This window comes from Scyliorhinus torazame, chromosome 6 (assembly GCF_047496885.1).
Source record: "Scyliorhinus torazame isolate Kashiwa2021f chromosome 6, sScyTor2.1, whole genome shotgun sequence".
Lineage (NCBI taxonomy): Eukaryota > Metazoa > Chordata > Chondrichthyes > Carcharhiniformes > Scyliorhinidae > Scyliorhinus > Scyliorhinus torazame.
The window spans coordinates 13,150,714-13,177,091 of NC_092712.1; the positions used below are offsets into that span (position 1 = coordinate 13,150,714).

The 26,378-nt window shown below is 52.4% G+C and overlaps 1 protein-coding gene across 1 annotated transcript in view; it reads left to right on the top strand.

Annotated features, from left to right (window-relative positions):
• Positions 1-26,378, top strand: part of tonsl (tonsoku-like, DNA repair protein) — a 97,672-nt gene that overhangs the window by 24,638 nt on the left and 46,656 nt on the right. The window contains exons 7-13 of the mRNA XM_072510164.1: positions 2,288-2,474; positions 3,745-3,806; positions 9,655-9,744; positions 12,157-12,229; positions 14,781-14,944; positions 15,532-15,652; positions 21,522-22,504. Coding sequence (XP_072366265.1) covers positions 2,288-2,474; positions 3,745-3,806; positions 9,655-9,744; positions 12,157-12,229; positions 14,781-14,944; positions 15,532-15,652; positions 21,522-22,504 — 1,680 coding nt within the window. The remainder of the gene's footprint in view (positions 1-2,287; positions 2,475-3,744; positions 3,807-9,654; positions 9,745-12,156; positions 12,230-14,780; positions 14,945-15,531; positions 15,653-21,521; positions 22,505-26,378) is intronic.

The window sequence follows — 26,378 nt, forward strand, 5'->3', positions numbered from 1 at the left end:
TAAACGGTGCAGCTGCATTTTGTTTAGTTATTAGTTTAATGCCAGAATTCGATCTGATTCAAGACGCTGGGTGACTAAATCTGGTTTTCACTCCGTACAGGGGTGGGGCGTTTCCAAACTGCCCAGGGCCCCCCCCCCCCAGCCCCCTTCAGTCCCCATCCCATTGTTACTTCTTTCCCCTTTGGTCTACGTTTTGTTCTGCATCGCTTCACCTTCGCCCTCTGTTTCCACTCGGAGCCATTCTTCCCTGTTCCTGAAGCCATTTACAGGAACACGACAAGGAGGCTATTCAGCCCATCAACCCGTGTCCTGTTCGGTCAGCTCGTGGCTGATGTATAACTTCACTCCCGTTACCTGTCTTTTCTCGGTATCCCTTGCCAGCACACCCCAAAGAAACTCGATTGACCTCGGTGCTGAAAGCTCCTTTCTCGAGGGGCTGAGCATGACTGACCTTCCTTACGCACCAACGTGCAATGAAACATGACATGTTTTCTCGGTCCATCATGTCTTACCCAAAAGCAGCGGTTAACAGGAAGTCCGACCTGTCCACAACTGACCAAGCTCCAACTTTTAACGTTGTTCCTCCTTGTCTGACTTGCTGATTATTTCCGCACATGACCAGCTCTCTCTAAGTTAACCCAGTCCCGTTCTGTCCAATAAGGAGATATATGGCCCTCATTGTTAATGTACAGCAATGATGCGATGGTCATTGGGCAACTCTTTGGCACGGTATTGTGAAAGGTCATCACCACCGTGTGCGCACACAGCTGGCAGTACAGCCTGTTCAGTGCCAGGTCAGTCTGAGCTGGTTTGGCTCCGCTGCCCAGACGGCTGGTTCGTGATGCAGTGTGCGACCACACTGCGCGGGTTCAATTCCCGTACCGGCTGAGGTTATTCACCAAGGCCTCGCTCCCCCCCTGAGGTGTGGTGCTCCTCAGGTTAAATCACCACCAGTCAGCTCTCCCCTCCCCCCCCCCTCTGTAGAGACCAGTCTTTGCAGGTGAAGACAAATTGGACCCCCTTCTCCCTCGACCCGAGTTGGCTAGTTGTTTTAGGTAGAATTCCTTTCTTGCTGAAGGAGCAAATTCCCTCTTGTGCCCTGATCTGAAATGAAAATGAAAATGGCTTATTGTCACAAGTAGGCTTCAAATGAAGTTACTGTGAAAAGCCCCTAGTCGCCACATTCCGGCGCCTGTTCGGGGAGGCTGGTACGGGAATTGAACCGTGCTGCTGGCCTGCTTTGGTCTGCTTTCAAAGCCAGCGATTTAGCCCAGTGTGCTAAACCAGTCCCTGATCTCCACACTGACTTGCCCCTGGCTGATCCTAAATGATAGGGCAGCACGGTAGCATGGTGGTTAGCACAACTGCTTCACAGCTCCAGGGTCCCAGGTTCGATTCCCGGCTTGGGTCACTGTCTGTGCAGAGTCTGCACATCCTCCCCGTGTGTGCGTGGGTTTCCTCCGGGTGCTCCGGTTTCCTCCCACAGTCCAAAGATGTGCAGGTTAGGTGGATTGGCCATGCTAAATTGCCCCTTAGTGTCCAAACTTGCTCTTAGTGTTGGGTGGGGTTACTGGTTTATGGGGATAGGGTGGAGGTGTTGACCTTGGGTAGGATGCTCTTTCCAAGAGCTGGTGCAGACTCGATGGGCCGAATGGCCTCCTGCACTGTAAATTCTATGATATGAGGAATTATCTCGAGTCGGTTTTGATCATGTGACCACATGATTGATACTTCTATTATCCACACTGCTGACCATGTTAGACTGCAGTGCCCCATAATGTGGATGAATGGTGGCCGTTCACACCTGCTTGTGATAAACTGGTTTCTCCCCACCTCTCTGTTTGTGTGTAGTGTGTGTGTGTTGACCAATACAGTGACACACTAACCCTTAACTGCTATCTTTATTCCCACTCAAACAACAAAACCATCTCAGATCCCAATCCACTTTTAAATATGGGGGCACGGCCGCACAGTGGTTGGCACTGTGGCTTCACAGCTCCAGGGTCTCGGGTTCGATTCCCGGCTTGGGTCACTGTCTGTGCGGAGTCTGCGGGTTCTCCCCGTGTCTGCGCGGGTTTCCTCCGGGTGCTCCGGTTTCCTCCCACAAGTCCCAAAAGACGTGCTGTTAGGGTGAATTGGACATTCCGAATTCTCCCTCAGTGTACCCGAACAGGCGCCGGAGTGTGGCGACTGGGGGATTTTCACAGTAACTTCATTGCAGTGTTAATGTGAGCCTACTTGTGACAGTAATAAAGTGTTATTAACCATGCTGACTTCCTTCCTGCAGCTCCGAGTGGTGAAGCTGCTTCACTGTGTACAGCAGAAGATGGCCCATCCTGAGGCGGATGTGACCCTCGGTCAGCTTGAGCAGCTATCAGAGGCACTGGGCAGCGAGCGGGGGGATGAGAGCGAGACTGATGAGCTGGAAAACAGTGAAGCTCTGGAAGATAGTGAGCTGGAGCTCTCCGAGAGCGGTACGTTTAACAAATGGCACGGTTCCGATGCAGAGAGAAGTTTATGTCTTACGGAAAGAGTGTCTGTGTGTAGAGTATGCTTCCTATTGAAGAAGTGTTTTGTACAGATTATACTTGCTACAGTAGCTGTGTGCTGATCTGTCTATCCAGTGCTCGAGGGCGTTCGAGAGGGTGTACAGTGTGTAACCCACTCTCCAGCCTCTTCCCCCTTGTTGCTCGTTTTAGCCTTCGTTTAATTGCTCTTATTCTGTCACCTTTGCTCTTGAGTCGCCAGGTATCTTTCTGATACCGCCACATGGTTCAAGTCCAAGTAATGATCAATAATCCAACACACCGCTTAGTAAGAGTTAAATCAACGCACATTTATTATACACTGTAATCGCTACTTATACATATATTCTACTTCTAAGCTACTTCCTACAACTAACAGGCCAATACTTAACTTTGGAAATGGCCCACCAGGTCAGGGAAACGAATGGCCTTTCGTATGGGTTCTGAGCCTGCGGGATTCAAAACTGGTACAGCTCGATAGTCAGGAGTGCCCATCTCGTAGCGAGCGTTGGAGTAAGACGTACTGTTTCTTGCGGCTGTTGTAGAGGGTCAGCAGAAGGGTCTCGAAGGGTGCGGAGAGGAGGAGAAGGGTCGATTTGAACTTGGCCCCTATTCTTATCGTCCCCGGGGGCTTCCCGCCTCTCGGGGCGGACCTTGTACCTGGTTCCAAGTGATTGGACTTGGTCCCAATCACTTGGTTCGATATTCTCCAATGCTGGAGCGATTCCTTGATCGATGGGCGGTTTCGGGATGGTCATTCACCTCTCTTTGTGTAAGCTCCTGCTGGCGCCAAAAAGTCTGGGTTGGCTTTGTGTGTCTAATTTGTAGCATATTGTTCCCGGGGATTGCTACTTTATATGCAGATGGCTGGTGTGTTGAGTTGATGGCTGCAGGTATCGATTCTGTCTGGCCTCCCCAGAGGCGAATACACTGTTTTACCTGCAGCTGTCTGTTTGAGTCCTGTTGGCTGATTTCCCATCAGCCTCTTCCGTTCGCCATTTTAAATCGGGGTTTGGCCATTCCAATCGGGAGTTAGCCATTTTAACCGGCTACACCCTGCTAAGGCACAGTGCTGATGAGCTGTTCGATTACTGTAGAGGTTAAAGATTCTTCAGCTCACTAAAGCACCTCTTGTATTTGGCCACCCAGTTCGTAGATGTATCAAACAGTGTTAGATCAGTTCTGGGGAGGCTGAATTAATTGTTGCCCTGTTTTTCAGACGATGATGGTGATTTGGAAGGTTATGAGAAATTGGCGCCAGGGCGGAGGAAAGGTAATCGGGTGAGTCATCATGTCGCTGCCTTGTACCTGTAAAACCTCAGGTACCTTCCACCAGTTAACTTTCTCAAAGGTTTTACCCAGGCTGTTTTTATTTACGAGGAAACAAACGCAAGTTCAAAATTCAACAATATTTATTCACACAATTAACCCACACATTGCTGACAAAACACTCGAGTTACCCAAGATCCGTCTATATTACCCGTGATTCATTTTGGTAAAAAAAATTTGAATGCGGATTACAGGGTCAACGGCAGGGTTCTGAGGAATGTGGAGGAACAGAGAGATTTTGGGGTTCATGTCCACAGATCTCTGAAGGTAGCCACTCAAGTGGATAGAGCCGTAAAGAAGGCCTATGGGGCGCCCGCGCATCACGTCCCCCTGCGTCGACGTCTTTTGTGGCGCGCACAAACGCGGGAGGCCGCAGAAAGCGCGCGAAATGGCCGCCCTCTTCTTGGCCGCGGACCGGGAGGAACTCTTATCGCCTGGACCCGTTCGGCCTCGCAGGATGCCTGCCTTGCCGATTCGACCGCGTAGGACCCCCGCCACGCCGATTCGGCTGCCTGAAATTGGGAGTAGCGGCTGGTCGCGTTTTCATGAAGGACACAGTCTTCGACTGCGGAGGTTAGGGTGAGGCCTTTCATTTTGAGGAGCTGGTGGCGTAGGGTGTCCGAGGCGACCCCAAAAACAATCTGGTCCCGAATCATTGAATCGGAGGTGGTGTCGTAACCGCAGGACTGCGCGAGGATACGGAGGTGTGCAAGGAAAGACCGAAAAGGCTCAACCCTACCCTGCAGTCGTGTAAACAGCTTCCAGTGGACGCCGAGGTTTCCAGCGATCTGCAGCGGCTACAGCGTGCTGACGGTGTCCATGGCGCAGGATGGCGGATTCCCGAGGACGCGTAGGTCGGTCTCACAGATACTGGGTTCCACTCGTGGTACTATGTTGTGTTGAGTGCTCTGCTACATAGACGAACCAACACGGTTGCGGATGGTACAACTCAGTTTTATTCCTAACAATATTTACAGTGGTAAACTGGTTACTGTGGTTCGTTCATTACCCTTGAATCTGTGGACTTATCCCTAACACTATCTTGGAGTGGCACTCAGCACATGGTGGATGTCTGGGTGGCTTGCTATGAGCTCTGTGCCCTGAGATGTCTCCTGCTGGAATGACCCGGAAGTGTCGTGTTCCCCGTTTTATAGTGTGTCTGCTCTTGCCTGTGATTGGCTGTGGTGTGTGTGTATTAATTGGTCCGTTGATCTGTCCATCAGTATGTATGTATGTTTGCACCATGATGTTTACCTGAATATCATGACAGTGTGTTAGCGTTTATTAACAGGGGGCTTGAGTTTAAGAGCCGCGGGGTTATACTGCAACTGTACATGACCCTGGTGAGACCACATTTGGAGTATTGTGTGCAGTTCTGGTCACTTTACTATAGGAAGGATGTGGGTGCATTGGAAAGAGTGCAAAGGAGATTTACCAGGATGCTGCCTGGATTGGAGGGTAGGTCTTATGAGGAAAGGTTGAGGGAGCTAGGGCTTTTCTCTTTGGAGCGGAGGAGGATGAGAGGTGACTTAATAGAGGTTTATAAGATGATCAGGGGGTTAGAGTGGACGTTCAGAGACTATTTCCTCGGGTGGGTGTAGCTGTTACAAGGGGGCATAACTATAAGATTCAGGGTGGGAGATATAGGAGGGATGTCCGAGGTAGGTTCTTTACTCAGAGAGTGGTTAGGGTGTGGAATGGACTGCCTGCTGTGATAGTGCAGTCGGACACTTTAGGAACTTTCAAGCGGTTATTGGATAGGCACATGGAGCACACCAGAATGACAGGGAGTGGGATAGCTTGATCTTGGTTTCGGACAATGCTCGGCACAACATCGAGGGCCGAAGGGCCTGTTCTGTGCTGGACTGTTCTATGTTCTATAAAGATGGCTTGGCAGGCTGTGGATCTGCTCGCTGGAATTCCTCTGGCCTGTCTTCACCAGGGGGGTTCTCACTGACCGTCTCTGCCTTCCTTCCTTCTGGTTTGGTCAAGATTTGGCCTGGTGTTCACTTCTCCGATCTGGTCAAGGTCACCTCGCACACCGAATCTTCGCTCCCGAGTGCTGCGGAGTGCCTGTTTTTATCTCCCCTCCCTTCACCCTCTTTTGCCATTTCCTCTGCCTCTCCTGCCAATGATGCATTGGGAGGGGGTCTCAGCAGCCAGCGGTCCGGTTGATGACTGTTTGACAGCCACCTGAGCCCGCCCCAGGTGTCCCATCTCTGGTCGTGTGGGCTGCACAGAACCTGCTCCCATGTAAGGTAACAGAATCTCTGGGTGACGGAAGGTCTGGCCCCATCTGGGCTACTGACAGTAGACCCGTGCAGATCAATAGGTGATTGACGGGGCATGTCCAGGCATGTTCTGGTTGTATGTTTGACTTTGGTCAAGCCTGAATTCCAACAGCCTGCCTGAGGTTTGACTACAGTATGTCCTGGTCGGTCACCACAAACTCCACCTCTCGACCCTCTGCCCTCTCTCTCTCTCTCTCTCTCTCTCTGTCTATCGGTCTATATCTCCCTCGCTCTCCGAGGGAGCGCCCAGAGGAAACCCATGCAGGCACGGGGAGAAAATGCAAACTCCACACAGGCTGGAACTGAACCTGGGTCCCTGTAGCTGTGAGGCAGTTGTGCTAACCACTGTGCCATCTTGCTGTCCTGTAATGGTTTAACCTGGAATGGTTAATGTGACTGGGTTATAGAACATACAGTGCAGAAGGAGGCCATTTGGCCCATCGAGTCTGCACCGACCCACTTAAGCCCTCACTTCCACCCTACCCCCGTAACCCAATTACCCCATCTAACCTTTTTTTGGTCACTAAGGGCAATCTATCATGGCCAATCCATTTAACCTGCACGTCTCTGGACTGTGGGAGGAAACCGGAGCACCCGGAGGAAACCCACGCAGACACCGGGAGAACGTGCAGACTCCTCACAGACAGTGACCCAGCGGGGAATCGAACCTGGGACCCTGGCGCTGTGAAGCCACTAATTGTTGATGCTGTGTGGCACTTGGGGATGTTTTACGATGTTAGAGATACAGTATCAATGTGATGATGTTACAACATAAGAACTCGGAGCAGGAGTCGGCCATCTGGCCCCTCGAGCCTGCTCCGCCATTCAATGAGATCATGGGTGATCTTTGTGGACTCAGCTCCACTCTCCGGCCCGTACACCATATCCCCAAATCCCTTTATTCTTCAGAAAGGTATCTATCTTTTTCTTAAAAACGTTTAAAGAAGGAGCCTCAACTGCTTCACTGTGCAAGGAATTCCAGAGATTCACAACCCTTTGGGTGAAGAAGTACCTCCTACACTCCGTCCTAAATCTACTTCCCCTTATTTTGAGGCTATGCCCCCTAATTCTGCTTTCACCCGCCAGTGGAAACAACCTGCCCGCATCGATCCTATCTATTCCCTTCATAATTTTATATGTTTCAATAAGATCCCCCGCATCCTTCTAAACTCCAATGAGTACAGTCCCAGTCTACTCAACCTCCCCTCGTAATCTAATCCCCTCAACTCTGGGATCAACCTAGTGAATCTCCTCTGCACTCTCTCCAGTGCCAATATGTCCTTTCTCAGGTAAGGAGACCAAAACTGAACACAATACTCCAGATGCGGCCTCACCAACACCCTATACAATTGCAGCATAACCTCACTAGTCTTGAACTCCATCCCTCTAGCAACGAAAGACAAAACTCGATTAGCCTTCTTAATCACCTGTTGCACCTGCACACCAACTTTTTGCGACTCGTGCACCAGCACACCCAGGTCCCTCTGCACAGCAGCATGTTTTAACATCTTACCGTTTAAATAATAATCCATTCTGCTGTTATTCCTCTCAAAATGGATAGCCTCACACTTGGCAACATTGAATTCCATCTGCCAGACCCTAGCCCATTCACCTAACCTATCCAAATCCTTCTGCAGACTTCCGGTATCCTCTGCACTTTTTGCTTTACCACTCATCTTAGTGTCGTCTGCAAACTTTGACACATTGCACTTGGTCCCCAACTCCAAATCATCTATGTAAATTGTGAACAACTGCGGGCCCAACACTGATCCTCGAGGGACCCCACTAGTTACAGGTTGCCAACCAGAGAAACACCCATTTATCCCCACTCTCTGCTTTCTGTTAGTTAACCAATCCTCTACCCATGCTACCACTTTACCCTCAATGCCATGCATCTTTAGTTTATGCAGCAACCTTTTGTGTGGCACCTTGTCAAAAGCTTTCTGGAAATCCAGATATACCACATCCATTGGTTCCCCGGTATCTACTGCACTGGTAACGGCCTCAAAAAATTCTACCAAATTAGTCAGACGCAACCTACCCTTTGTGAACCCATGCTGCGTCTGCCCAATGGGACAATTTCCCTCCAGGTGCCCCGCTATTTCCTCCTTAATGATAGATTCCAGCATTTTCCCTACAACCGAAGTTAAGCTCACTGGCCTATAATTACCCGCTTTTTGCCTACCTCCTTTTTTTAAACAGTGGTGTCACGTTTGCTACTTTCCAATCCTCTGGGACCACCCCAGAGTCTAGTGAATTTTGATAAATTATCACTAGTGCGTTTACAATTTCCCATGCCATCTCTTTTAACACTCTGGGATGCATCCCATCAGGGCCAGGAGACTTGTCTACCTTTAGCCCCATTAGCTTGCCCAATACTGCCTCCTTAGTGATTACAATCATCTCAAGGTCCTCACCTATCATATCTTTATTTCCATCAGTCACTGGCATGTTATTTGTGTCCTCCACTGTGAAGACTGACCCCAAAAACCGGTTCAGCTCCTCAGCCATTTCCCCGTCTCCTATTATTAAATCTCCCTTCTCATCTTCCAAAGGACCAATATTTACCTTAGCCACTCTTTTTTGTCTTATATATTTGTAGAAGCTTTTACTATCTGCTTTTATGTTCTGAGCCAGTTTACTTTCATAGTCTACCTTACTCTTCTTTATAGCTTTTTTAGTAGCTTTCTGTTGTCCCCTAAAGACTTCCCAGTCCTCTAGTCTCCCACTAATTTTTGCCACTTTGTATGTTTTTTCCTTCAATTTGATACTCTCCCTCTCCTCCTTAGATATCCACGGTCGATTTTTCCCCTTTCTACCGTCTTTCTGTTTTGTCGGTATGAACCTTTTCTGAACACTGTGAAAGATCGCTCGGAAGGTTCTCCACTGTTCCTCAACTGCTTCACCATGAAGTCTTTGCTCCCTGTCTACCTTAGCTAGTTCTTCTCTCATCCCATTGTAATTGCCTTTGTTTAAGCACAAAACACTAGTGTTTGATTTTACCTTGTCATCCTCCAACTGTATTTTAAATTCCACCATATTGTGGTCGCTCCTTCCAAGAGGATCCCGAACTATGAGATCATTAATCAATCCCGTGTCATTACACAGGACCAGATCTAGGACCGCTTGTTCCCTCGTAGGTTCCATTACATACTGTTCTAGGAAATTATCCCGGACACATTCTATAAACTCCTCCTCAAGGCTGCCTTGACCGACCTGGTTAAACCAATCGACATGTAGATTAAAATCTCCCATGATAACCGCTGTACCATTTCTACATGCATCCGTTATTGCTTTGCTTATTGCCTGCCCTACCATCCTGTTACTATTTGGTGGCCTATAGACTACTCCTATCGGTGACCTTTTCGCCTTCCTATTCCTGATTTCCACCCAAATTGATTCAACCTTGTCCTCAACAGTAAGTGTGTGTCACCCGGTGGTGAGTGTATGCCGGACTCTGCTGTGATGTGACTGGCCTGACGGGTATATTACTGATTGTGTGCTCACAGTGGAATCGCAGAAACGAAAAGGGGGAGACGGTGCTACACCGAGCGTGCATTGAGGGGAATGTGAAACACGTGCAGTGTCTGGTGGAGAAGGTAAGGTGCTCACCCCCTGATGGAGACCTGCTTGTCTGATTTCCCATTTCCCGAGGATTGTGGAGGGGGCTGGATTGTGGAGGGGGCTGGATTGTGGAGGGGGCTGGATTGTGGAGGGGGCTGGATTGTGGAGGGGGCTGGATTGTGGAGGGGGCTGGATTGTGGAGGGGGCTGGATTGTGGAGGGGGCTGGATTCTGACGCCGAGCGCGGACGTGGTCGATGCTCTGGCTCTCCAGCTGTGAATGGCTCCCGCCCGCTTGCAGACCACAGCAAACTCCGACCCTTAGTTCAGCTGATGGCAACCCTCCGCCCCCTCGCTCACACCTGCCCCCCTCACTCACCAATGCCCCCATCACTCACCCTTGCACAGGATCACAGCTCAGTCCATTGCAGCATCGGAGCTCAGTCTAGAATCCCCACTTCAATCAGTCGGTGGTCATTCCCCGTCTAAATTGCCTCACGAGTGTTGGTACAAAGAATTCTCACTCCATCTGAAGGCAGTGGCTGCCGTGTCATTGAGCACCCAGTAATATTCTTCATTTCCAGGGGCGTCTGTTTACCCTGTGTCAATCCCTTGTTTCAGTATCTGCAGCCAGTGACTGCAGGACGTAATAATCTTCATTATTACTGTCACAAGTAGGTTTACATTAACACTGCAATGAAGTTACTGTGAAAAGCCCCTAGTCGACACATTCTGATGCCTGTTCGGGTACACAGAGGGAGAATTCAGAATGTCCAATTCACCTAACAGCACGTCTTTTGAGACTTGTGGGTGGAAACCGGAGCACCCGGAGGAAACCCACGCAGACACGGGGAGAACGTGCAGACTCCGCACAGACAGTGACCCAAGCCGGGAATCGAACCCGGGACCCTGGAACTGTGAAGCAACGGTGCTAACCACTGTGCTACCGTGCCGCCCAAAGTGTCACCTCACACCCCCTCCCTAACCATCACGTTAGTTCCAGGTGAGTTTTCACTTGACCTCCTGCTGGGAGCCGTTTGTCAGCCTTAACTAGACATTTGTATAGATCAGAGGGATAATGTCACAGGAGGGATAATGTCAGTGGAGGGAGTAACGTTTCTGGCGGCTGCTTGTGTTTATCCATGATGTGGAGATGCCGGCGTTGGACTGGGGTGAGCACAGTACAAAGTCTTACAACACCAGGTTAAAGTCCAACAGGTTTGTTTCGATGTCACTAGCTTTCGGAGCGCTGCTCCTTCCTCAGGTGAATGAAGAGGTCTGTTCCAGAGACACATATATAGACAAATTCAAAGATGCCAAACAATGTTTGGAATGCGAGCATTAGCAGGTGATTAAATCTTTACAGATCCAGAGATGGGGTAACCCCAGGTTAAAGAGGTGTGAATTGTCTCAAGCCAGGACAGTTGGTAGGATTTTGCAGGCCAGATGGTGGGGGATGAATGTAATGTGACATGAATCCCAGGTCCCGGTTGAGGCCGCACTCATGTGTGCGGAACTTGGCTATAAGTTTCTGCTCGGCGATTCTGCGTTGTCTCCGTAGTTTCTCCGCTCCGGGGAAGTACTGGACGACGAAGGGTATTCTGTCGGTTGTGTCCCATGTTTGTCTTCTGAGGAGGTCGGTCCGGTTTTTCGCTGTGGCGCGTTGGAACTGTCGATCGATGAGTCGAGTGCCATATCCCGTTCGTACGAGGGCATCTTTCAACGTCTGTAGAGGGGAACGGACATCGCACAATAATCACCAGGCAGGAATGTTCCCTTCCAGTCGGGGAACACTTCAGCAGTCAAGGGCATTCAGCCTCTGATCTCCGGGTAAGCGTTCTCCAAGGCGGCCTTCAGGACCCGCGACAACGCAGAATCGCCGAGCAGAAACTTATAGCCAAGTTCCGCACACATGAGTGCGGCCTCAACCGGGACCTGGGATTCATGTCACATTACATTCATCCCCCACCATCTGGCCTGCAAAATCCTACCAACTGTCCTGGCTTGAGACAATTCACACCTCTTTAACCTGGGGTTACCCCATCTCTGGATCTGTAAAGATTTAATCACCTGCTAATGCTCGCATTCCAAACATTGTTTGGCATCTTTGAATTTGTCTATATATGTGTCTCTGGAACAGACCTCTTCATTCACCTGAGGAAGGAGCAGCGCTCCGAAAGCTAGTGACATCGAAACAAACCTGTTGGACTTTAACCTGGTGTTGTAAGACTTTGTACTGTGTTTATCCAGAGAGAGAAGAGAAACGACTTTTCTTCCAGGTGGCCTTGTCCCCTGTAGATTCGACCCACTAATTCCCTCAGAATACTGTATTCTGAAAAGTGCCGTTTTGTACAGTGGTACAGCTCCGCGATGAGTTTCTGAACAGCCTGTTATTTCTGAGTGACTCTGAAGCAGCTTCTAATTGTGGACTGATTTCCCGTTGTGCCAGGGCCACCCCCTGAATCCTCGCGATTACTGCGGCTGGACACCACTACACGAAGCCTGTAACCACGGCCACCTGGGTGAGTCTCCATCCATGTGGGAAATGGGAGAGAGAGTGGGGAGCATCGGCCAAGGCAAACGCAAAGCTCCGCTGGAAAACCAGGTTGCTCTTGCTGGCTGCCGGTGAGAATCGGAAGGTGTAGCCTTCCACTGAAATGTAGATCGGAGTGTCTGACGAGCAGCAGACGGTTAGGTGAAGAGGGGAAAGGTTCATCGTCGCAGCCAGCACCAGGATAGGTACAGGGAGAAGAGATTTAAAACGAGCAATGCTCGCACAGCAGGTACAGGGAAAGGAGCCTGTAGTCTGAACCGCAGCAAAGCGGAGCGGATGTTGGAGCAGTGAGGACGGTATACGTTGTAGCTCAGATTCACGTGAGAGTGGGGGGGCTGGAGTGGACCCCGATGGGGAAAGACGGCCCGGGGCAGGAGCGGCACGGTAGCACGGTGGTTAACACTGTCGCTTCACCACTCCAGGGTCCCAGGTTCGATTCCGGCTTGGGTCACTGTCTGTGCGGAGTCTGCACATCCTCCCCGTGTCTGCGTGGGTTTCCTCCGGGTGCTCCGGTTTCCTCCCACAGTCCAAAGACGTGCAGGTTAGGTGGATCGGCCGCGCTAAATTGCTCTTAGTGTCCAAAAGGGTTAGGTGGGGTTCCTGGGATAGGGTGGAGGTGTGGGATCAATGGCTGAAGGGAGTAGCTGATCCATCTTCCTTTCGATAGTGCGGTTTATTATCTAATCCCTGAAGGAATGGCAGGGAACTCCAGCCTATTGAGTGAGGTCCAGTTCCGTGCAGGAAATCCAGGACGTCTCCCGTGACCATTTTGTGCAGCAAGTGTGGTCAGCGGCAAGAGCCTGAACAGCGGGTTTCAGAGCCTGAGCAGCAGCAGCTAGCATTGCCGTGGGTATCAGTGAGGCTGGGGGCTCGATGGGCAGCACGTTTAGAGATTTGTTCACCTGCAGCTGAAGACTACGTCAGACAGAGACTGGGACAGCACCAGACCAGTCGGCAACACTGGACTGTGAGGAGCGCAGAGCATAACTTCAGAAAGACGGTCACGTTAGTGGCGTGGGCAGACAGATGGGAGGGGAAGCGATTCATTTTGGTAGGAAGGGCGGCACGGTAGCATTGTGGTTAGCACAATTGCTTCACCGCTCCAGGGTCCCAGGTTCGATTCCGGCTTGGGTCACTGTCTGTGCGGAGTCTGCACGTCCTCCCCGTGTGTGCGTGGGTTTCCTCCGGGCGCTCCGGTTTCCCCCCACAGTCCAAAGACGTGCAGGTTAGGTGGATTGGCCAGGATAAATTGCCCTCCGTGACCAAAAAAAGGTTAGGAGGAGTTATTGGGTTACGGGGATAGGGTGGAAGTGAGGGCTTAAGTGGGTCGGTGCAGACTCGATGGGCCGAATGGCCTCCTTCTGCACTATGTTCTATGGAGAGACAATATAAAATAAAGGGTAGAATCCGAAAGGGGTTTCCGGAGCAGAGGGAGCTGGGTACTTCTGTGCAGAGATCACTGAAGGTGGCAGCACAGGTGGAGATGGGTTAATGCACAAAATGGTATCCCAGACATTACTGATCGGGGCATGTAGCACAAGAACAAGGAAGTGCTGCTGAAACTTATACAGGACATTACTTCGGATTAGCTGGGATATTGTGTACAGTTCTGGACACCACGATATACAGTGGCTTCACAGCGCCAGCGACCCGGGTTCGCTTCCCGGCTTGGGTCACTGTCTGTGCGGAGTCTGCACGTCCTCCCCGTGTGTGCGTGGGTTTCCTCCGGGTGTTCCGGTTTCCTCCCACAGTCCAAAGACGTGCAGGTTAGGTGGGGTTACAGGGATAGAGCGGGGGGGTGAACCTGGCTAGGGTGCTCTTTCAGAGAGGGTCGGTGCAGACTCGATGGACCGAGGGGCCTCCCCGGTCAGAATGTGAACGCATTGGAGAGAGTGCAGAAGAGATTTCCAACAATGGTTCTTCTTGGAGAGGGCAAGGCTGAGAGGCGGTTGGAGAGGGATGGTCAGAATCCGGACAGAGTAGATCGAGAGAAGCTATTCCCCCTCACCGGGCGGTTAAGCATTGGAATGCACTGCTGGAGGCAGGTTCAATGGGAGATTAGAAAGTCGGGAAAGGAGGAATGTGAAGGGCTGCGGAGAGAAGGCAGGAGAAAGGCACCGGGGAATTGCTCCTTTAGTGGGCTAGCACAGCCACGATGGGCTGAATGGACTCTCGCACTGTAACAATTCCACGAAAGCTCCGATTGGATAGAGGATGGGTTGGTTTGAATGGAATATGATTTTTATTGGTACAGAGAATGTGGGCGGAGGAAGAGTGTAAGGGACAAGATGTTGGGACAGATGAGAGGGGAGGGCGGAGCTGTACTGAACATAATGGTATAAGGATTACCACGGGAAGGAGAGGGAGATTAGAGATCTGGCAATGGTATTTGGGAGGAAGCCCGGGGTTTGAGGAGTGTGCTGGTGCCCTGTATAAAGGAGAGTTAGTGCAAAGATACCCAGAGCCGGGCGGAGGCCCAGATCTCCAGGATTTTACATCACGGCTGTTGTCTTTCCCAGAGATTGTCCGCCTGCTGTTGGATCACCAGGTGAATGTCAATGATCCCGGTGGCCCGCACTGCGAGGGGATCACACCCCTGCACGATGCCCTCACCTGTGGAAACTTTGACGTTGCTGAGTTACTCATTCAGAAAGGAGCATCGGTCGCAGTCAGGAACGCCAAGGTGATGGTCAGCGGCAGCAGGGTCGGCAACTGAGACAGTTCAGAGGGATGGGGGGGGCTGGCGATCAGGAGCGTGTGGGGGTTGGGGCGGGCGCTCGGGAGAGGGGGTCACTTGGGAAGGCGTGTGGGCTGGCGGTCGGGTGCGTGGGGGGGGGGGGACGGAGGGGCTGCAGATCGGGAGCGTGTGGGGGGGGGGTGGCAGAGCCGGCGCTCTGGAGTGTGGGGGGGGGGGGGGGCTGGTAATGGGGTTGACAGTTGGGAGCGGTGGGGGGGGGGTGGAGGTCGGGTGCAGGGGATGGACGGAGGGGCTGCAGATCGGGAGCATGTGGGGGGGGTGGCAGAGCCGGCGCTCGGGAGCGTGGGGGGGGGGGGGGTTGGCTGGAGGGGGGTTGGGGGGGGTTGGAGGTCAATCGGTAGGGTGTACGGGTGGCGGTCGGAAGCGTGGGGAGGGTATGGCGCTCGAGCATGGGGTGACGGGGGCCAATGGGGTTGGCAGTCGGAAGTGCGGGGGAGGCGGGGACCGTCGGGACTGCCACAACGAGAGTCCATCTCTGATCTCATGTTCTGTTTGTGATGTTTGATTCTCAGGGTCAGACGCCACTCGATAGTCTGTATCAGTGGCGTGAGAATTACTTCAAGCACCTTGACCAGGACACCAGGCAGCAGTGTAAACACGTGGAGAGACTGCTGAAGAGTAGCTCGAACCGAGGTAAGGTGCGACACACAGCTCAGTGTCTGTTTCTGAGACATTACTGCTTCAGCAGTAAGGCGGTCAGCTCAATCTCACCAAACCCCCGACCTGGGTTCAGCTCAACTCTGACTGCCGAGAGTGCACCGCTCAGAAACCGGCCAACCCTTCCATTTCTGCTCCACTCTCGCTTTACCGAAATCTCCCACCATAACCTCCATTCCGTTATCGAAACCTCCCACCGCGACCCTCTATTCGATTATCGAAATCTCCCACCGTAACCTCCATTCCGTTACCGAAATCTCTCACCGTAACCCTCTATTCGATTATCGAAATCTCCCACCGTAACCTCCGTTCCGTTACCGAAATCTCCCACCGTAACTCTCTATTCCGTGATCGAAATCTCCCACCGTAACCCTCTATTCCGTTATCGAAATCTCCCACCGTAACCCTCCTTTCCGTTATCGAAATCTCCCACCGTAACCTCCATTCCGTTATCGAAATCTCCCACCGTAACCCTCCATTCCGTTATCGAAATCTCTCACCGTAACCCTCTATTCGATTATCGAAATCTCCCACCGTAACCTCTATTCCGTTATCGAAATCTCCCACCGTAACCCTCCATTCCATTATCGAAATCTCTCACCGTAACCCTCTATTCGATTATCGAAATCCCCCACCGTAACCTCTATTCCGTTATCGAAATCTCCCACTGTAACCCTCTATTCCGTTATCGAAATCTCCCACCGCAACCTCCATTCCGTTATCAAAATCTCCCACCGTAACCCTCCATCCCTTTATCGAAATCTCCCACCGTAACCTCCATTCCGTTATCGAAATCTCCCACCGTAACCTCCGTTCCGTTATCGAAATCTCTCACCGTAACCCTCTATTCGGTTATCGAAATCTCCCACCGTAACCCTCTATTCCGTTATCGAAATCCCCCACAGTAACCTCTATTCCGTGATCAAAATCTCCCACTGTAACCTCTATTCCGTTAGCGAAATCTCCCACTGTAACTCTCTATTCCGTTATCAAAATCTCCCACCGTAACCTCTAATCCGTTATCGAAATCTCCCACCGTAACCTCCATTCCGTGATCGAAATCTCCCACCATAACCCTCCATTCCGTTATCGAAATCTCACACAGTAACCCTCCATTCAGTTATCGAAATCTCCCACCGTAACTCTCTATTCCGTTACCGAAATCTCCCACCGTAACCTCTATTCCGTTATCGAAAACTCCCACCGTAACCTCTATTCCGTTATCGAAATCTCCCACCGTAACCTCCATTCCGCTATCGAAATCTCCCACCGTAACCCTCCATTCCGTTATCGAAATCTCCCAACGTAAACCTCCATTCCGTGATCGAAATTTCCCACCGTATCCTCTATTCCGTTATCGGAATCTCCCACCGTAACCTCTATTCCGTTATCGAAATCTCCCACTGTAACCTCTATTCCGATATCGAAATCTCCCACCGTAACCCTCCATACCGTTATCGAAATCTCCCACCGTAACCCTCTATTCCGTGATCGAAATTTCCCACCGTACCCTCTATTCCATGATCGAAATCTCCCACTGTAACCCTCCATTCCGTTATCGAAATCTCCCACTGTAACCCTCCATTCCGTGATCGAAATCTCCCACCATAACCTCTATTCCGTTATCAAAATCTCCTACTGTAACTCTCTATTCCGTTACAGAAGTCTCTCACCGTAACCCTCTATTCCGTTACCGAAATCTCCCACCGTAACCCTCTATTCTGTTATCTAAATCTCCCACCGTAACCCTCTATTCCGTTATCGAAATCTCCCACTGTAACTCTCTATTCCGTTATCGAAATCTCCCACTGTAACCCTCTATTCCGTTACCGTAATCTCCCACCGTAACCTCTATTCCGTTATCGAAATCTCCCACCGTAACCTCCATTCCATTATCGAAATCTCCCACCGTAACCTCCATTCCATTATCGAAATCTCCCACCGTAACCCTCCATTCCATTATCGAAATCTCCCACCGTAACCTCTATTCCGTTATCGAAATCTCCCACCGTAACCCTCTATTCTGTAATCGAAATCTCCCACCGTAACCCTCTGTTCCTTTACCGTCTTGTGTTTATCCAGCTACAACCTTAAATACATGGACAATATTCACCTCGGCCGCTCTCTGTGGCTGTTGGCTCCACACTCTCCCCACTCCCTGGGTAAACACCTTTCCCCTGAATTCCTGATTGGATTTATTGGAATCACAGATTTGTTAGTGTAGAAGGAGGTCATTCAGCCCATCTAGTGAGTCTGCACTGCCTGTCTGAATGGGACATTGGTGACTAACCCCGTGCTGTACCTGTCCTGGGAGTGTTTGATGGGGACAGAGTAGAGGGAGCTTTACTTTGTATCTAACCCCGTGCTGTACCTGTCCTGGGAGTGTTTGATGGGGACAGTGTAGAGGGAGCTTTACTCTGTATCTAACCCTGTGCTGTACCTGTCCTGGGAGTGTTTGATGGGGACAGTGTAGAGGGAGCTTTACTCTGTATCTAACCCCATGCTGTACCTGTCCTGGGAGTGTTTGACGGGGACAGTGGAGAGGGAGCTTTACTCTGTATCTAACCCCGTGCTGTACCTGTCCTGGGAATGTTTGATGGGGACAGTGTAGAGGGAGCTTTACTCTGTATCTAACCCCATGCTGTACCTGTCCTGGGAGTGTTTGACGGGGACAGTGTAGAGGGAGCTTTACTCTGTATCTAACACCGTGCTGTACCTGTCCTGGGAGTGTTTGATGGGGACAGTGTAGAGGGAGCTTTACTCTGTATCTAACCCCGTGCTGTACCTGTCCTGGGAATGTTTGATGGGGACAGTGTAGAGGGAGCTTTACTCTGTATCTAACCCCATGCTGTACCTGTCCTGGGAGTGTTTGACGGGGACAGTGTAGAGGGAGCTTTACTCTGTATCTCACCCCGTGCTGTAGCTGTCCTGGGAGTGTTTGACGGGGACAGTGTAGAGGGAGCTTTACTCTGTATCTAACCCTGTGTTGTAGCTGTCCTGGGAGTGTTTGATGGGGACAGTGTAGAGGGAGCTTTACTCTGTATCTAACCCCGTGCAGTAGCTGTCCTGGGATTGTTTGATGGGGACAGTGTAGATGGAGCTTTACTCTGTATCTAACCCCGTGCTGTACCTGTCCTGGGAATGTTTGATGGGGACAGTGTAGAGGGAGCGTTACTCTGTATCTAACCCCGTGCTGTACCTGTCCTGGGAGTGTTTGATGGGGACAGTGTCGAGGGAGCTTTACTCTGTATCTAACCCCGTGCTGTACCTGTCCTGGGAGTGTTTGATGGGGACAGTGTCGAGGGAGCTTTACTCTGTATCTAACCCCGTGCTGTACCTGTCCTGGGAGTGTTTGATGGGGACAGTGTCGAGGGAGCTTTACTCTATATCTAACCCTGTGCTGTACCTGTCCTGGGAGTGTTTGATGGGGACAGTGTAGAGGGAGCTTTACTCTGTATCTCACCCCGTGCTGTACCTGTCCTGGGAGAGTTTGATGCGGACAGTGTAAGGGAGCTTTACTCTGTATCTAACCCCGTGCTGTACCTGTCCTGGGAGTGATTGATGGGGACAGTGCAGAGGGAGCTTTACTCTGTACCTAACCCCGTGCTGTACCTGTTCTGGGAGTGTTTGATGGGGACAGTGTAGAGGTTGCTTTGCTCTGTATCTAACCCCGTGCTGTACCTGTCCTGGGAGTGTTTGATGGGGACAGTGTAGAGGGAGCTTTACTCTGTATCTAACCCCGTGCTGTACCTGTCCTGGGAGTGTTTGATGGGGACAGTGTAGAGGGAGCTTTACTCTGTATCTAACCCCGTGCTGTACCTGTCCTGGGAGTGTTTGATGGGGACAGTGTAGAGGGAGCTTTACTCTGCATCTCACCCCGTGCTGTACCTGTCCTGGGAGTGTTTGATGGGGACAGTAGTGAGGGAGCTTTACTCTGTATCTAACCCCGTGCTGTACCTGTCCTGCGAGTGTTTGATGGATGGGGACAGTGTAGAGGAAGCTTTACTCTGTATCTAACCCCGTGCTGTACCTGTCCTGGGAGTGTTTGATGGGGACAGTGTAGAGGGAGCTTTACTCTGTATCTAACCCCGTGCTGTACCTGTCCTGGGAGTGTTTGATGGGGACAGTGTCGAGGGAGCTTTACTCTATATCTACCCCTGTGCTGTACCTTTCCTGGGAGTGTTTGATGGGGACAGTGTAGAGGGAGCTTTACTCTGTATCTAACCCCGTGCTGTGCCTGTCCTGGGAGTGTTTGATGGGGACCGTGTAAAGGGAGCTTTACTCTGTAACCCCGTGCTGTACCTGTCCTGGGAGTGTTTCATGGGGACAGTGTAGAGGGAGCTTTACTCTGTATCTAACCCCGTGCCGTACCTGTCCTGGGAGTGTTTGATGGGGACAGTGTAGAGGGAGCTTTACTCTGTATCTAACCCCGTGCTGTACCTGTCCTGGGAGTGTTTGATGGGGACAGTGTACAGGGAGCTTTACTCTATATCTAACCCTGTGCTGTACCTGTCCTGGGAGTGTTTGATGGGGACCGTGTAGAGGGAGCTTTACTCTGTATCTAACCCCGTGCTGTGCCTGTCCTGGGAGTGTTTGATGGGGACAGTGTAGAGGGAGCTTTACTCTGTATCTAACCCCGTGCCGTACCTGTCCTGGGAGTGTTTGATGGGGACAGTGTAGAGGGAGCTTTACTCTGTATCTAACCCCATGCTGTACCTGTCCTGGGAGTGTTTGATGGGGACAGTGTACAGGGAGCTTTACTCTATATCTAACCCTGTGCTGTACCTGTCCTGGGAGTGTTTGATGGGGACCGTGTAGAGGGAGCTTTACTCTATATCTAACCCTGTGCTGTACCTGTCCTGGGAGTGTTTGATGGGGACCGTGTAGAGGGAGCTTTACTCTGTATCTAACCCCGTGCTGTGCCTGTCCTGGGAGTGTTTGATGGGGACAGTGTAGAGGGAGCTTTACTCTGTATCTAACCCCGTGCCGTACCTGTCCTGGGAGTGTTTGATGGGGACAGTGTAGAGGGAGCTTTACTCTGTATCTAACCCCGTGCTGTACCTGTCCTGGGAGTGTTTGATGGGGACAGTGTACAGGGAGCTTTACTCTATATCTAACCCTGTGCTGTACCTGTCCTGGGAGTGTTTGATGGGGACCGTGTAGAGGGAGCTTTACTCTGTATCTAACCCCGTGCTGTGCCTGTCCTGGGAGTGTTTGATGGGGACAGTGTAGAGGGAGCTTTACTCTGTATCTTACCCCGTGCTGTACCTGTACTGTGAGTGTTTGATGGGGACAGTGTCGAGGGAGCTTTACTCTGTATCTAACCCCGTGCTGTACCTGTCCTGGGAGTGTTTGATGGGGACAGTGTACAGGGAGCTTTACTCTGTATCTCACCCCGTGCTGTACCTGTCCTGGGAGAGTTTGATGCGGACAGTGTAAGGGAGCTTTACTCTGTATCTAACCTCGTGCTGTACCTGTCCTGGGAGTGATTGATGGGGACAGTGCAGAGGGAGCTTTACTCTGTATCTAACCCCGTGCTGTACCTGTCCTGGGAGTGTTTGATGGGGACAGTGTAGAGGGAGCTTTACCCTGTATCTAACCCCGTGCTATACCTGTCCTGGGAGTGTTTTATCGGGACAGTGTAGAGGGAGCTTTGCTCTGTATCTAACCCCGTGCTGTACCTGTCCTGGGACTGTTTGATGGGGACAGTGTAGAGGGAGCTTTACTCTGTATCTAACCCCATGCTGTACCTGTCCTGGGAGTGTTTGATGGGGACAGGGTAGAGGGAGCTTTACTCTGTTCTTATTTCTGAAGCATTATCATTTGCTTTTGTCCCTTTCCCCAGGCGAGCTGCCCATTGAGGATCTTCGCGAGAGTGACCTTTTTGATTCTGAAAGTTCACAACCACTTGAACTATTCGAGTTGCCTTTCCCTCCTTCCAGCTCGCGTCCCGTGGCAGCGGAGAGCAGAAATTACCAGAGGGAGCCGGGAGCCGTGTGGAGAAGCAGGCCGAAATCAAGCACAGTCCCCCTGACCCAGGGCCGGGTGTCCCGGGGGCTTGCCCACAGCACTGCCGAAGCCCCTGGGATCCCTCTGAGCTCCAGTGCGCACACGGGCGCTCGATACCGGCTGGTTTGTTCCACCCTCGTTGAGGACGAATCTTCGGAGGACGATCTCACTATCGAACTATTCCAACCGGTGAAGAAACGACACAGGGTGATAGGTCAAAGGTCACCCGCTACCAGCAGCGACGTGACATGTCCGGACGATGCTGGGAGTCAGGAAGAGGCGAGCGAGTGGGGCTCTCCCGGGACAGGGCAGAGCCGTGATTCGGACATTCCGAGTGTTGGGACATCAGCCTACCGACAGGCTATCCGGAATTTAGGGAGTGCAAAATCCAGGATTTTGTCCCAAACTTTAGCAGAGACGTCGCACAACACAGAGCCACCCACAGGGAAATCGGCGCTGATCCCCAGCAGTGAGTATGTGGAGGACAGCTGGCTGGAGGATGACCTGGGCAGCAGCCGGACCAGGAAGCGAGGTCGTGAGCACTGCCGGCTGGACATTGTCACCGGGCCAGAGGAATCCGGCCACGGCACTGAAACAGACCTCTGTCCGAGTTCGGAGCTCCGTCAATCCAGTGAGAGACTTGCCCTGCAGAAAAAGCGATCGAGGCAGATGCGCATGACCCAGATAGTGGACCGGGCTGTGGTTGGGAGGACTAGAAACAATATGGGCAGCACAAACTCCGTGGCCAACAACTCTGTCCCCCGTACCTCTGAGATCAACTACACAACTCACCAGCCAATCGCATCTTCCAATTCAGCGGTAACGTATCAAACTTTTCCTTCCCCGTTTCACAACCTCAGCTCGTCACACTGACCCTTAATGAGAAACACATTCGTGGTCCCAGCTGTCCCCTGACCCCCGCTGTCCCCTGACCCCCGCTGTCCCCTGACCCCCGCTGTCCCCTGACCCCCGCTGTCCCCTGACCCCCACTGTCCCCTGACCCCCGCTGTCCCCTGACCCCCCGCTGTCCCCTGACCCCCCGCTGTCCCCTGACCCCCCCGCTGTCCCCTGACCCCCCCGCTGTCCCCTGACCCCCCCCGCTGTCCCCTGACCCCCCCCGCTGTCCCCTGACCCCCCCCGCTGTCCCCTGACCCCCCGCTGTCCCCTGACCCCCCGCTGTCCCCTGACCCCCCGCTGTCCCCTGACCCCCCGCTGTCCCCTGACCCCCCGCTGTCCCCTGACCCCCCGCTGTCCCCTGACCCCCCGCTGTCCCCTGACCCCCCGCTGTCCCCTGACCCCCCCGCTGTCCCCTGACCCCCCCCGCTGTCCCCTGACCCCCCCCGCTGTCCCCTGACCCCCCGCTGTCCCCTGACCCCCCCGCTGTCCCCTGACCCCCCGCTGTCCCCTGACCCCCCGCTGTCCCCTGACCCCCCGCTGTCCCCTGACCCCCCGCTGTCCCCTGACCCCCCGCTGTCCCCTGACCCCCCGCTGTCCCCTGACCCCCCGCTGTCCCCTGACCCCCCGCTGTCCCCTGACCCCCCGCTGTCCCCTGACCCCCCGCTGTCCCCTGACCCCCCGCTGTCCCCTGACCCCCCGCTGTCCCCTGACCCCCCGCTGTCCCCTGACCCCCCGCTGTCCCCTGACCCCCCGCTGTCCCCTGACCCCCCGCTGTCCCCTGACCCCCCCGCTGTCCCCTGACCCCCCGCTGTCCCCTGACCCCCCGCTGTCCCCTGACCCCCCGCTGTCCCCTGACCCCCCGCTGTCCCCTGACCCCCCGCTGTCCCCTGACCCCCCCGCTGTACCCTGACCCCCCGCTGTCCCTGACCCCCCGCTGTCCCCTGACCCCCCCCCCCGCAGTGCCCTGACCCCCCCCCGCAGATGCCCTGACCCCCCCCCGCAGTGCCTGACCCCCCCCCCCCCCCCCCGCAGTGCCCTGACCCCCCACGCTGTCCCCTGACCCCCGCTGTCCCTGACCCCTCACTAATACTTCCCTCCAGTCTCTCTACATGTTGGGTAGCTCTCCAGCAGTAAATCCTCCATCAGATCCCGAGCCTTTGGTGGTCAACAAGTAAGTAATTCTTTGATCCTATAGGTTTCTGCTCGGTAATCCATCGATCCTCTCATGTTACTCGGCAGTTAGCAGCTTTGTGCTCGGTAATCCATCGTTCCCCTCCAGTTACCTCGTAGTTAACAGCTTTCTGCTCGGTAATCCATCGATCCTCTCCAGTTACCCGGTAGTTAGCAGCTTTCTGCTCGGTAATCCATCGATCCTCTCCGGTTACCCGGTAGTTAGCAGCTTTCTGCTCGGTAATCCATCGATCCTCTCCAGTTACCCGGTAGTTAGCAGCTTTCTGCTCAGTAATCCATCTATCCTCTCCGGTTACCCGGTAGTTAGCAGCTTTGTGCTCGATAATCCATCGATCCTTTCCGGTTACCCGATAGTTAGCTGCTTTCTGCTCGGTAATCCATCGAACCTCTCCGGTTACCCGATAGTTAGCTGCTTTCTGCCCGATAATCCATCGAACCTCTCCGCTTACTCGGTAGTTAGCAGCTTTCTGCTCGGTAATCCATTGATCCTCTCTGGTTACTCGGTAGTTAGCAGCTTTCTGCTCGGTAATCCATCGATCCTCTCCGGTTACTCGGTAGTTAGCAGCTTTCTGCTCGGTAATCCATCGATCCTTTCCGGTTACCCGATAGTTAGCTGCTTTCTGCCCGATAATCCATGGAACCTCTCCGGTTACTCGGTAGTTAGCAGCTTTCTGCTCGGTAATCCATCGATCCTCTCCGGTTACTCGGCAGTTAGCAGCTTTCTGCCCGATAATCCATCGAACCTCTCCGGTTACCCGGTGGTTAGCAGCTTTCTGCTCGGTAATTCATCGATCCTCTCCGGTTACTCGGTAGTTAGCAGCGTTCTGCCCGATAATCCATCAATCCTCTCCGGTTACTCGGTAGTTAGCAGCTTTCTGCTCGGTAAACCATCGATCCTCTCCGGTTACTCGGCAGTTAGCAGCTTTCTGCTCGGTAATCCATCGAACCTCTCCGGTTACTCGGTAGTTAGCAGCTTTCTGCCCGATAATGCATCGATCCTCTCCAGTTACCCGGTAGTTAGCAGCTTTCTGCTCAGTAATCCATCGATCCTCTCCAGTTACTAGGTAGTTAGCAGCTTTCTGCTCGGTAATTCATCGATCCTCTCCGGTTACTCGGTAGTTAGCAGCTTTCTGCTCAGTAATCCATCGATCCTCTCCGGTTACTCGGCAGTTAGCAGCTTTCTGCTCGGTAATCCATCGAACCTCTCCGGTTACTCGGTAGTTAGCAGCTTTCTGCCCGATAATGCATCGATCCTCTCCAGTTACCCGGTAGTTAGCAGCTTTCTGCTCAGTAATCCATCGATCCTCTCCAGTTACTAGGTAGTTAGCAGCTTTGTGCTCGGTAATCCATCGATCCTCTCCGGTTACTCGGTAGTTAGCAGCTTTCTGCTCGGTAATTCATCGATCCTCTCCAGTTACCCAGTAGTTAGCAGCTTTCTGCTCGGTAATTCATCGATCCCCTCCGGTTACTCGGTAGTTAGCAGCTTTCTGTTCGGTAATCCATCGATCCTCTCCGGTTACCCGGTAGTTAGCAGCTTTCTGCTCGGTAATCCATCGATCCTCTCCGGGTACTCGCCAGTTAGCAGCTTTCTGCTCGGTAATCCATCGATCCTCTCCGGTTACTCGGCAGTTAGCAGCTTTCTGCTCGATAATCCATCGATCCTCTCCGGTTGCTCGGTAGTTAGCAGCTTTCTGCTCGATAATCCATCGAACCTCTCTGGTTACTCAGTAGTTAGCAGCTTTCTGCTCGATAATCCATCGAACCTCTCCGGTTACTCGGTAGTTAGCAGCATTCTACTCGGTAATCCATCGAACCGCTCCGGTTACCCGGTAGTTAGCAGCTTTCTGCTCGGTAATCCATCGATCCTCTCCGGTTACCCGGTAGTTAGCAGCTTTCTGCTCGGTAATCCATCGATCCTCTCCGGTTACCCTGTAGTTAGCAGCTTTCTGCTCGGTAATCCATCGATCCTCTCCGGTTACTCGGCAGTTAGCAGCTTTCTGCTCGATAATCCATCAATCCTCTCCGGTTGCTCGGTAGTTAGCAGCTTTCTGCTCGATAATCCATCGAACCTCTCCGGTTACTCGGTAGTTAGCAGCATTCTGCTCGGTAATCCATCGAACCGCTCCGGTTACCCGGTAGTTAGCAGCTTTCTGCTTGGTAATCCATCGAACCTCTCCGGTTACCCGGTAGTTAGCAGCTTTCTGCTCGGTAATCCATCGATCCTCTCCGGTTACCCGGTAGTTAGCAGCTTTCTGCTCGGTAATCCAGGGATCCTCTCTGGTTACCCGGTAGTTAGCAGCTTTCTGCTCGGTAATCCATTGATCCTCTCTGGTTACTCGGTAGTTAGCAGCTTTCAGCTCGGTAATCCAGTGAACATCTCCGGTTACTCGGTAGTTAGCAGCTTTCTGCTCGGTAATCCTTCGAACCTCTCCGGTTACCCGGTAGTTAGCAGCTTTCTGCTTGGTAAACCATCGATCCTCTCTCGTTACCCGGTAGTTAGCAGCTTTCTGCTCGGTAAACCATCGATCCTCTCCAATTACCCGGTAGTTAGCAGTTTTCTGCTCGGTAATCCATCGATCCTCTCCGGTTACCCGGTAGTTAGCAG